The sequence below is a fragment of the Mobula hypostoma genome, chromosome 1 (genome assembly GCF_963921235.1).
Source record: "Mobula hypostoma chromosome 1, sMobHyp1.1, whole genome shotgun sequence".
In the NCBI taxonomy this organism is placed as follows: Eukaryota; Metazoa; Chordata; class Chondrichthyes; order Myliobatiformes; family Myliobatidae; genus Mobula; species Mobula hypostoma.
Window position 1 is genome coordinate 77115254 of NC_086097.1, and position 13169 is coordinate 77128422.

General features: G+C 45.7%; 2 protein-coding genes across 4 annotated transcripts in view; one reads left to right on the top strand and one right to left on the bottom strand.

Moving 5' to 3' along the window:
- Positions 1-10803, bottom strand: part of aven (apoptosis, caspase activation inhibitor) — a 95854-nt gene extending 85051 nt beyond the window's left edge. The window contains exon 1 of the mRNA XM_063051140.1: positions 10168-10803. Coding sequence (XP_062907210.1) covers positions 10168-10374 — 207 coding nt within the window. The 5' untranslated portion in view covers positions 10375-10803. The remainder of the gene's footprint in view (positions 1-10167) is intronic.
- The window catches only part of chrm5b (cholinergic receptor, muscarinic 5b), a 62126-nt gene that overhangs the window by 11293 nt on the left and 37664 nt on the right, over positions 1-13169 (top strand). For 2 of the 3 annotated variants that reach the window (XM_063051110.1, XM_063051127.1), the window contains one exon: positions 5953-6076. The exons of the other annotated variant lie outside the window; for it this stretch is intronic. The gene's annotated coding sequence lies outside the window, so the exon portion shown is untranslated. The remainder of the gene's footprint in view (positions 1-5952; positions 6077-13169) is intronic. 3 annotated transcript variants of the gene reach the window in all.

Consider the following 13169-nt stretch of genomic DNA (forward strand, 5'->3'; position numbering starts at 1 on the left):
GTAATTAAGTTGCAGGATTTGAGCTTTGATTCAGAAAGTTTCAACAGATCAAGGCTGAGTTTTGTAATTTAACAATTGCTAACTGTTTGCCCAGAGATACAGTGGCATGCTAAGATTTGGGCACCCCGGTGAAAATTTCTGTTACTGCAACTAGTTAAGTGAGTAGAAGATGAACTGATCTCCAAAAGTCATAAAGTTAAAGATGAAACATTCTTTTCAACATTTTAAGCAAGATTAGTGTATTATTTTTGTTTTGCACAATTTTAGAGTGAAAAAAGAAAAGGAACACCATTCAAAAGTTTGGGCACCCCAAGAGATTTGAGCTCTCAGATAACTTTTACCAAGGTCTCAAACCTTAATTAGCTTGTTAGGGCTATGGCTTGTTCACAGTCATCGTTAGGAAAGGCCAGGTGATGCAAATTTTTTGCATGCCACTGTATATACAACAGACTTGGCAGTTTTGGTAGACTTTCATAATAATCTGTCACACTGTATGTGGAATCTAAATAATGGATTTCTATCTAATGTGACGATGGATCTGTGGTTATATTAACATAGAACAGTACAGGACTGTATGGGCCAGTTGACCCATTATGTCATGCTGATGTGTAACCTGGTTCACATTCAACCTGACCCTTCCTTCCTGTATAGCCCATAACCCTCATTTTTCTTGCATCCATGTGCCTATCTAAGAGTCTCTTAAATGTCCCTGATGTACCACGCTCAACCACCACTCCCCTTAATTCTCCTCCACTGACTTTAAAGAAGGCCCTCTGGTGTCAGTCACTGTTCCCTAGGAAAAAGGCAATGGCTATTAACTCTATCTTTGCCTCTTATAATCTTGCACACCTCTATCAAGTCACCTCTCATCCTCCATCACTCCAAAGATATAAGCCCTAGCTCGCTTAACCTATCCTCATCAGACATTTTCTCCTGGTAAATTTCTCTGCACCTTATTTAAAGGTTCTGTATCCTTCCTATAATGGAGCGACTAGAACAGAACACAATACTCCAAGTGTGCATTGACCAAAATAGAGCTACAAATTATCTCACAGCTTTTGAACTCAATCCCTGATTAATGAAGGCCAACACACCATACGCCTTCTTAACCAACCTATCAACTTGAGTTGCAACTTTGAGGGATGTATGGACTTGGGGCCCCAAGATCCCTCTGTTCCTCCATACTACTAAGAACCCTGCCATTAACCCTGTATTCTACCTTCAAATTCAACCTTCCAAAGTGTATCACTTCACACTTTTCTGGATTGAACTCCATCTGCCTCTTATCAGTCCAGCTCTACATTCTGTCTATGTCCCTTTGTCACCTACAACCTTCTAGAGTAACCCCAAAACCACCAACCTCTGTCGTCTGCAAACTTACTAACCCATCCTTCTACTAACTCATCCAAGTCATGCATAAAAATCACAAAGAGCAGAGGCCCCAGAACAGATCCTTACGGAACACCACCATTCAATGACCTCCAGGCAGATATGCTCTATCTACTACCACCTTCTGCATTCTGTGGGCAAGCCAATTCCAAATACACATAGCCAGGTTTCCTTGGATCTCATGCTCATGATTTTCTGCATGAGTCTTGTTAAATGGCTTGCTAAAATCCATATACACTGAGTGTATATTTGTATTTTTTGTTGTTAAAGCCCACTACAGTTCGACATGCTGTGCTTTGAGAGATGCTGTTCTGTACACCACTGCTGTAATGTGTGGTTATTTGTGTTACTGTCACTTTCCTATCAGTTTAAACCAGTTTGGCCATTTTCCTCTGACCTCTCATTAACAAGGCGTTTTCGGCCACAGAACTGCCACTCACTATATTTTTTTTCGCTTCTCACACCATTCTCTGTAAACTCTAGAGAATGTTATGTGTGAAAATCCCAGAAGATCAGCAGTATCTGAGATATTCAAATCACCCCATCTGGCACCAACTCCATGGTAAAGCCATTCAGATCACTTTTCTTCCCCATTCTGATGTACGGTCTGAACAACAACTGAACCTCTTGACCATGTCTGAATGCTTTTATACATTGAGATGCCACATGACTGGTTGATTAGATATTTGCATTAGCGAGGTGTACCTAAAAAAATGGCCACTAAGTGTAGACAATGTCCACAGTTCTACCTACATCAATTTGTTTTGGTACTTCCTCGAAAAAGTCAATCTGGTTTGTGAGGTACAACCTACCCTTCACAGTGCCATGCTGACTATCCCTAATCAGACTGTGTTCTTCTAAATGCTCATAAATCCTGTTCCTAAGAATCCTCTCTATTGGTTCTCCCAGTACTGACACAAGACTCACTAGTCTAAAGTTCCTAGGATTTATCCCTATTTCCTTCCTTAAACAACATGTGCCATCTTCCACCATCCTCTAGTACTACTCCTGTGGACAGTGAGGACACAAAGATCATTGTCAGCACTGTAGCAATCTCTTCTCTCACTTCAAGATTCAAAGATTCAAGATTCAAAAAACTTTATTGTCATTCTAACCGTACATCAGCTCTGCAGGGCAGAATGAGACAGTTTTTCTCAGGGGCAGTGCAATCATAACATAACAAACGCAACACTAAATAATAAACATAACAATAAATAGTAAAACACAACAGCCACATGTCAGTTAAAATCAGTTACAAGTGTCCAGTGGAAGTTAAAAGTGTCCAAAGCAGAATCAGGTAGGGTAGCTATTTAGCAGTCTGACTGCCTGTGGGAGGAAGCTGTTTAGTAGCCTTGTGGTTTTAGTTTTGATGCTCCTGTAATGTTTGCCTGATGGCAGAAGAACAAACAGTTCATGGAGAGGGTGTGAGGGGTCTTTAATTATGTACCGTGTCTTCTGGAGGCATCGACTCCGAAAGAGGTCTTGGACAGAAGGTAGGGAGACCCCAATAACCACCCTCTGCAAGGCTTTTTTGTCGACAGCACTGCAGCTGGAGTACCAGGTTGTGATGCAAAAGGTCAGCACACTCTCAACCACGCCTCCGTAGAATGTAGTTAAGATGTTAGTGGGGAGTGATGCTTGTTTAAGCTTCCTCAAAAAGTGCAATCTCTGCTGGGCCCGTTTCACAATCCCAGTGGTGTTCCTGGACCAGGTGAGATTGTCCGAGATCTGCACCCCAAGGAACTTGATGTTTTCCACTCTCTCCACTGTGGAGCCGCTGATGCTGAGGGGTGTGTGCTCAGGCTGAGACCATCTGAAATCGACAATCATCTCCTTGGTTTTGTTGACATTAAGCATCAAGTTGTTATCCCTGCACCAGCTCTCTAGGTGTTTGACCTCCTCCCTGTACATAGTTTCATCATTTTTGCTGATGAGCCCCACCACTGTAGTATCATCTGCAAATTTAATGATCAGGTTCTCCTTGAATCTGGCTGCACAGTCATGTGTTAGCAGTGTAAACAGCAATGGGCTAAGCACACAGCCTTGTGGGGATCCAGTGCTCAGTGTGATGGAGTCAGAGATGTTCCTGCCAACACGGACTGACTGTGGTCTCTCTGTCAAGAAATCCAGAATCCAGCGACACATGGCAGTGCTAAGGCCAAGCAGCGACAGTTTCTCCATTAGTCTCTGCGGGATGATGGTATTGAACGCTGAACTGAAATCAATGTACAGGATTCTGGCGTAAGTGTCTTTGTTGTCCAAGTGAGAGAGAACTGTGTGCAGTGTAGTGGATATTACCTCCTCCAGAGAGCGATTTGGACGATAAGCAAACTGTAGAGGATCCGGCAATGAGGGGAGGCTGGCTGTGATATGAGGCTTGACAAGCCGTTCAAAACATTTCATCACTATGGGGGTCAGGGCAATGGGACGGTAATCATTCAGACAGGCTACAACTGATTTCTTTGCTACAGGGATGATTGTGGAGGTTTTGAAGCATCTGGGGACAATAGCTTGACTAAGGGAGATGATGAAAATGTCTGTCAGGACATCTGCTAATACATCAGCACATTCCTTGAGCACATGTCCAAGGATGTTGTCAGGACCTCCCGCTTTTCGTGGGTTGACCCTGGCAAGGGTCCTCCGTGTTTGCTCTGGATCAATGATTGGAGCCGGTTGGTCAGATGGTAAAAAGGGACTGGCTCTCCCCCTTGCTGTAGTGTTTGATGCTTTGAAGCAGGCAAAGAAATTGTTAAGCCTGTCTGGAAGAGAAGTGTAACCTAAGGTAGATCAAGCCTGGCACGGAGAACTTATCTGTCCTGATATTAAGCTACATTGTCAGTATAATCTAGTGTATATTAGATTATCAAGTTTTTCAAAACTAATAAAAATCTTTTCATGATTGGCGTAGTTTTCCATGGCAGTGTTCTGCCAGATTACATGGTGGCACCCTAGACCATTTCCACAGCACACTCAATATAAAACAGCTTGCTGTTCAATCATTGGCCAACAATCATGAACTCCAGAGTTTCCGTTACTGGAACCACTGTGTTGCCCAAGGAACCTGCCATATCTATAAAACTCCAAACACTGTGAAGTTCACTGAATTGTAAGAATGATGGTAAATCATTAAATCATTAGAACCAGGAATTAACAGACAAAAAAATAAATCACATCTATAATTCAAGCGAATTGCAATTAAGCTAACACTTGAATTATTGGGGGATATGAGTAAATATTGATGGAAAACTCATTTGTGAAATTAATAAAAATTGGTCATTTTTTAAAATATTAATGATAAAAAGAATATTTCTTCCATAAGCAACAGCTCCCAGAAATATCAGTCCATTTTCTTAAAAGCACTATGCATTGGATTTCTGGGCATCAATTAAATCATGTATTTCAAAATTAATTTCAAACAAATATAATAATATGAATATTACATTCTACATTAATTTCAACCTTTCTAAACATCTTCTTTCTCATCCCTCACACAATTTAAAGATTTATATTGACCCACGAGTTTGTAATTTGCAAACTATCTGAAGAGTAAATTAATGGATAGCTTCTGTAGTTAATGATGAAAGGAAAATTAACTACTACATAGGAATAAGATTTATATCCAATATCAACACAAAAAGTTTCATTTTCAGGTAGCATCTGAAGAAAGAGAAACATAGTTAACATTTGAGGTTGAAGACTACCACAGCCTGATAAACGCAGAGCATTTCATGGGATGTCTTAAGAATAGTGGAAATGTCTAGGGGGAATCAGAAACTAAATCACTCACTGCAGGATATCTAAGCTTTGACCTGCTCATGTAGCCCCAACATTTATTCAGCTAGTCCAGTTAAGCTTCAGATCAATGATGACCCAGTGCACCAGACATCCCACCTCTCCTGGAAGTTCCAGGAGTCTCCCACATATTAATATTGGCTCCCTGATGCCTGCAAATTATATACAATATCATGGAAATCAATTTTTTTGAGAGCGAGCGAGCAAGAGAAAGCAAGAGAGAGCGTGAGAGAGTGTGTGAGCGACAAGAGATAGCGAGCGACAGACAGTGCGCCATGGCAGAGTGTTCCAAAAAAAGAAAATATAAAATGTACGTCACCCCAGACTACACTAAAGTGTACCCCTGCCTAATAGGGGTCGAAATAACGACAGTGTTGCTCGCTGCACTGCTTGCAACAGTGACTTTTCTATTGCCCATGGTGGGTTAAGACTGTAAAAGACATGTTGAGGTAAGTTTAACAGGTGTCATTCGTTCATTAGCATAACTAACATTATTTAAACTAGCTGGCTAGCTGCTAAGGAGCTACTGTATTGCAGACATTCCACCTCTCCCGGAAGTTCCAGGAGTCTCCCGCAAATTGATGGTGCTATCTCCCTGAAATTAGTTTTTGCAGGGTGGGATGTCTGCTGCACCCACTGCCCAGATTACTAATAAAGACAGGACATGCATGCCTAAGGTAGATGGTTCATCTCTCTTAATGGAAATGATCATTGTCTAGCACTTTTGTGGCAGTCCATTGCTAAATATTATCCAGGTCTTGGTTCATGCAGGAATTGACCATTGTGACCTTACAAGGTCATCGATGAAGCAGATGACAATCACTGGGCCAAGGACACAGTCCTCCGGAAGCGCTGATGACTCGTGATGAACCATGTGCCTGTGATGCTGCTGCAAGTAAGTTTGTCACTGCATGTATTTACATATATGACAATAAACTCAACTGAATATGACAATAAACTCATTGTCTCCGGCAATGATATTCTGGGCTGGGATGATTGACATCCAACAACCACAACCATTTTCCTTTGTGCCAGTTTGTATAACAACTGCAGCTTTATCAGGCTGCCTTGATGCCACACTCCGTCAAATACCTGCCCTGAAACTGCTGAGTGAAAAGCAATTGGGATTTCCTCAGGCCATAAATCTACTTCCTAAATATATTTTGTATTACATAGAATAATGTGAAATGGTCTGTTTCTTGACCAGATATATACAGTAAATGTATTCCTTTATCAGAATGAAAATAAAGAGCATTTGAATTGTACTGAGCTGGGAGATACAGATGAACATTGTAGCCTGAACAAAAACTACCATTGATGTAATGCCTTTAAATAGCAAAAAATATCCCAAGACACTCCTGAAGAACATTATCAAACAAAATAGTAATTAAGCTGATAAAAAAACAAAGTTCTGAAGTTTGGTACGAGGGAAGAATTCAGGATCTAAGGACTGAAAACACAGCTGTTAAAGATAGTGCAATTAAGTTTGAAATGCATTCAAATTTAGGATTAGCACAGAGAAAGCAAATCAGAAGATTAGAGTGCTCAGAAAGATGGACAGATGAAGCCACTGATAGACATGAACAAGTGCTGAGGCATTGCTTAACCAAGAGCATGTGGATAAACAGGCACAAGGTGATGGATAAATGGAATTTGCTGAGCATTTGAACATAGGCACTGTGCTTTGCATGATCTGAAGTTAATGAAGCAAAAAGAAAAACAGGCCAAATAGAATTCCTATTGAGAGTGCCACAAGAAGGCAATGGCATGATTAAGTAGCTCAGCAGCAGAAACCAGTCTTTTCCTGTACATCCTTCAGAAATGTGTCTTTTAATCCACTGTACCAAGCTCAACACCACTCTGCAGAGCACTAAGTTTGTAAGGCACAATAGCTACTTATTACCATGATGTTGGTACCATACAAAATTTTCTGAACTGGAGAGATCTGATGACAGAGACATTTGAATCCACATGGTGCCAACTTGTGGAGCAGGTGTTTGTGTCCCCATGTCCCGCAGTCCCAACACTCAAAGCTAGGTACCCCACTGGCTTTAAACTTGATGCTATGCTGTGAACTTGGAATGAATCCCTGCATTTCGTCGTATCTGAGCTTGGTGAAGAAAGGCTCCACCAAACAGATCAAAATGAGTGATCTGGTTACTCATCACTGAGATGTAGGGGCAGTCTAGATGTTGGACGGCAAGGACATTAATGAGGACCAAAAACACCCACTAATCATTGTTCCTTATTCTTTCCATTTCCCTGTATTAAATTTTATCTACCACACCTGGAAATTTTACCTTGCTCATCCAGGTGCCGGGGTAGAGATACAATGCCCCCAAATGAGGTGTAAGGTGCTCCTTCCCTCCACTAGCCCGCAGGTCACCCTTGGGCAATGTGACCCACCCCCTATCAGGGTCACATGAAGCCATGGGAGCAGATGATGGATAGTCATATGAGCAGCTGAAGCATATCACAAGTCCTGGTTATGCAACCACTGACATAGGCAGACAAACTCTGAAGAGTATTGATAATAGTTGGGATGACCTGTCATGTAAAGACACTGCCCCAGGAGAAGGTAGTGGTAAACCACTTCTTTCATGAAAAGACCACGATTCCGCTTATGTCATATAACACAGCAATATAACGAATGAGTGAACATCACACTGCTTATGTTTGATGCAGCCTAACACCCATTGCTCCCACACACTCTGATTTTAGCACTATACATGTCTATCCTTGAAATCTAGCTGCATTTGTTCTCTCAGAGAATTCCACAACATGGTAAAAGGCCCTTTGGCCCAAATAGTCCATGCCAACTGAGATCCCTATCTAAGTTCATCCCACTTGCCCATATCCCTCTATCCTATCCGTATGCCTCTCCAAGTACCTTTTAAATTAGTGGTGGAGAAGATGGTGGCGCGACGGCAGTGTGCACGGCCTCTCCGGTGAATGATATCTTTAATCTGTCAAGTAGGGGACCGTGCACAATTCTGATTTGATGGAGATGGACATGAGAGTACGGAGGAACATCTGGAAAACTTCTGAAATGCCCGCTTCGCTGCCGCTGCTACTGTGTGGTAACCGGACTTTCCGGAGGAGAAGGCCCCGAATCCTCGGCTTTGCTTGTTTCAGCGGCCATGGCTAGGTCGAAGGCGCTCTGCAGAGGATGGCGCTCGGGAGGCTGTATCGGAAGGGCTGGTCAGAGGCTCAAAATTATCGGACGGACGGACTCAGTGTCGGCTGTGGTCGGCTGCTTCCAAGGCATCGACAAGTTGACGGCGCCTGGAGGTTTATGGCAGGGAGTTTCTCCCTTTTGCCGCCTGCTATCGGGAACTCGGGAGTCGATCGACTCGGGGACTTTGAGACTTTTTTTTTACCGTGCCCATGGTTTGTTCTTCATCAAATTATGGTATTGGTTTGCACTGCTGTAACTATATGTTATAATTATGTGGTTCTGTCAGTGTTAATCTTTGGTTTGTCCTGTTTTCTGTGATATCACTCCGCAGAAACATTGTATCATTTCTTAATGCATGTATGCATTTCTAAATGACAATAAAAGAGGACTGAGTGTTCTCATAAACTAATCTAATAATCTAAATGTTAATGTACCCCCCCCAAAAAAATTCCTTAAGCAGCTCATTCCATATACTGGCCACTCTCTATGTGAACAACTTGCCTCCCAGGTTCCTATTAAATCTCTCTGCTTCACCTTAAACCCATGACCTCTAGCTCTCAGTTCCCAACCCTGGGGGAAAAAATCTCATACAAAGGCCTGTTTCTGTGCTGTAGTTTCTATGGTTTCTATTGCAGCATATGCAACACGCCTCAGTATCTTATTCAAACTATTTTTTAGTTGTAGTCAGACAAAAAGTGGCAAAAGGAAATTAATGTGTAAACTCAAACAACAGGAATTCTGCAGATGCTGGAAATTCAAGCAACACACATAAAAGTTGCTGGTGAACACAGCAGGCCAGGCAGCATCCTGACGAAGGGTCTCGGCCTGAAACGTCGACTGCACCTCTTCCTAGAGATGCTGCCTGGCCTGCTGCGTTCACCAGCAACTTTTATGTGTGTTGCTTTAATGTGTAAACTAGTAGATTTGGGGAGGTACAAAAAGGCAAAACAATGAACTGCAACACTTTGAGTGGTGTGCTGGAACAACAGGACCATAGCATGTGCCTTAAATTCTTGAAGCTCAGTCAGGTGGTTAAAAAGGCAAAGGGATTCCTTTCTTCATTACCAAAATCTTCTCTGGGGCAAATATAAGTAGGTTTTAAAAGGTAGCCTTGCCAATGAAGCTTTATTCCCTCAAAAAATCAATAAAAGGTTCAGACAAGGATATAAAATCAGGGAACCATATACAAAGTTGCTGGTGAACGCACCTGGCCTGCTGCATTCACCAGCAACTTTGATGTGTGTTGCTTGAATTTCCAGCATCTGCAGAATTCCTGTTATTTGTTGTTTGAACCATATACAAAACAGGTTAACCCACATATTGAGCACGGCACACCATTCAATTACAGGAAACATGTGATTGCATTGTAGAGATATTGATAAGGGCCGAAAAATCGTTGTTGAATTCCTTTCCACGAGGACGAAATATAAACCATACGGGTCAGATCAGGTCATTCACAGCATAATGGATGACAGTTGGTGCAACGAGTTAGCGTTTATGCAATACTAGCAGCAGAACCAGTTATAGATGTGTGCACCACGAGCGGGAAATTGAATGCACTCGGAAGGAAGGGGAAGGTGCGGAGAGATGGTGATTGTTTCGGGGGCAACTTGTACATCCAGCCAACCTCCTCCAGCAGCCGGGTGCAAAGTCCGGAGGAAAGTGGCGGCAGCTCCGCCGTCCTGGATGCAGGGCCCGGCCCGGCCCGGCCCTTGGCGGATGGGGTTAGAGACCGAGCACTTGAGTCGAAAGCCACTCACATTCAACCTGACACCTGCACCCACCCCTCGAGTGGGCGCTCCTCCTACCTGCTGCTCCGGCGGCCGGGAGGCGAGGCCTCGGCCTCGGGGTGGCCGTGCCTCCCGGAAGTCGCGGCCCTGCGTCCGCCGCTCGGGCTCCGCTGGTTGCTGCGGTCGGTCCCCGGACCCACGCGAACCTCGGCCGCGGCCTCTCCCTCCTCCCCGGCGACCGCGGCCTCGGCCTCGGCTCCATGTCCGTTGCGGCGCCTCCTCCATAGCCGAAGCGGGCGGCGTATTCCGCGGAGAGAGAGATAATACGTGTGCAGGCAGTGAATAAAGCGGAGAGAAAGTCACGGAAGAGAGAGGACCCGGACCGGCGAAGGAGAGGGGTGCAGGCAACGAGAGAGGAGACACAGCAAGGGGGCGGGCAAAGTGAGGGAAAAGAAGTCACAGTGGAGCAAAAAGTCACAGCCACAAAGTTACGGGCAGTGACTGGAAAATGGAGAGGTAAAGAGAGTCATAGAGAATGGAACAGAGAGGGGCGCAGGCAGTGAAAAGGAAAAAACAAAGAGTCACAGGCTGTGAGAGGGGAGCGCAGAGAGAGACACAGGCTGTGAGAGGGGAGCGCAGAGAGAGACACAGGCTGTGAGGGGGAGCGCAGAGAGAGTCACAGGCTGTGACAGGGGAGTGCAGAGGAGAGTCACAGGCTGTGACAGGGGAGTGCAGAGGAGAGTCACAGGCTGTGACAGGAGAGCACAGAGAGAGACACAGGCTGTGACAGGAGATGCACAGAGAGAGAGACACAGGCTGTGAGAGGGGAGTGCGGAGGAGAGTCTCAGGCTGTGACAGGAGAGCGCAAAGAGAGAGACAGGCTGTGAGAGGGGAGTGCAGAAAGAGTCACAGGCTGTGAGAGGGGAGCACGGAGAGAGTCACAGGCTGTGAGAGGGGAGCGCAGAGGAGAGTCACAGGCTGTGAGAGGGGAGCGCAGAGGAGAGTCAGGCTGTGAGAGGGGAGTGCAGAGGAGAGTCACAGGCTGTGACAGGAGAGCACAGAGAGAGACACAGGCTGTGAGAGGAGAGCACAGAGAGAGACACAGGCTGTGAGAGGGGAGTGCGGAGGAGAGTCTCAGGCTGTGACAGGAGAGCGCAAAGAGAGACAGGCTGTGACAGGAGAGCACGGAGAGAGTCAGGCTGTGACAGGAGAGCACAGAGAGAGACACAGGCTGTGAGAGGGGAGCGCAGAGAGAGAGTCACAGGCTGTGACGGGAGTACGGAGAGAGTCACAGGCTGTTTCAGGAGCACAGAGAGAGACATAGGCTGTGATAGGGGAGCACGGAGAGAGTTACAGGCTGTGACAGGAGAGCACAGAGAGAGACAGGCTGTGAGAGGGGAGCACGGAGAGGGTCGCGGGCTGTGACGGGAGTGCAGAGGAGAGTCACAGGCTGTGACGGGAGCACGGAGAGAGTCACAGGCTGTGAGAGGGGAGCGCAGAGGAGGGTCACAAGCTATGATAGGGGAGTGTAGAGGAGAGTCACAGGCTGTGAGAGGGGAGTATGGAGAGAGTCACGGGCTGTGAGAGGGGAGCACGGAGAGAGTCACAGGCTGTGACGGGAGTGCAGAGGAGTCACAGGCTGTGAGAGGGAAGCGCACAGGAGAGTCACAGGCTGTGACAGGAGAGCACGGAGAGAGTCAGGCTGTGACGGGAGCACGGAGAGAGTCACAGGCTGTGAGAGGGGAGCGCAGGGGAGAATCAAGGGCTGTGACGGGAGCACGGAGAGAGTCACAGGCTGTGAGAGGGGAGCGCAGAGGAGGGTCACAAGCTATGATAGGGGAGTGCAGAGGAAAGTCACAGGCTGTGAGAGGGGAGCGCAGAGGAGGGTCACAAGCTATGATAGGGGAGTGCAGAAGAGAGTCACAGGCTGTGAGAGGGGAGTATGGAGAGAGTCATGGGCTGTGAGAGGGGAGCACGGAGAGAGTCACAGGCTGTGACGGGAGTGCAGAGGAGTCACAGGCTGTGAGAGGGAAGCGCACAGGAGAGTCACAGGCTGTGACAGGAGAGCACGGAGAGAGTCACAGGCTGTGAGAGGGGAGCGCAGGGGAGAATCAAGGGCTGTGACGGGAACACGGAGGGAGTCACGGGCTGTGAGAGGAGAATACAGAAAGAATCACAGGCCGTGGGGAGACCAGAAAGAAAGAGCCAGACACCATTCCTAGTACCTGTGCCCAAAAACACTGGCAGTTCGCCAAGTCTGTGTGCCTGCAGTATCAGGTTGATTAACAACAGACTGCATTTGTGATCTTAGAACTCAAATAATATAACCACAGAGATAAAACTGGCATGTCTAAACGTGCAGTGTGAAGAACACTGTACAATGTGTTAACGTCTTCCAATACTTTTCCAAAGTCAAGACAGATGTAATTTTTTTTTACAAGAGTGCAGGCTGTCACACTCCACAACTATCAAAGGTCGTTGCAGTGTGGTCAAAGAGATGAAGGAAGTGGGATGATTCCTTGTGGTTGAAATAAAGTACCATAACACTCCAGTCCGGCTAATCAATGTGTATGGCTCGCCCATGCTAAATGAATGACAAGCTATCCTCCAGCAGGTCCCACCACTGCTGGCAAGGTCCCTATCTGTTGTTCTGGCCGCAGCCTTCAATCTCATCATTGATGCAGTTGAAAAATCTGGTAGCGCCAACAGAAAACTGGAGCAACTCTGAACTCCCGATGGAAATGGTTAAGGCTACAAAATTGTGCAATGCCTTTAGCACCCTGCAGGTGGAGCACACTTGGACCGATTCAGACAGCTCAGTATGGCCTCACATGATTTCCTCTTCACATCAAAGACAGTCACAGACCGTACCACCGACATTAGTCTAATATTCTCTGACCACAGTGTCCTTCATGCCGCTTGTCACCTACAGGAGGGCAAGAAGGCAGGTAGGGGGCATGAGTGTTGAATGTCATGCTGCTGACCCTAGATTGGAGAACTGTGAAGTCTCTCTTTGAAATCCCAATTTACTGGTGAGAAGCAACCAAGAGGTTCTTCATCCTCAGAGATGTTCAGAAAAA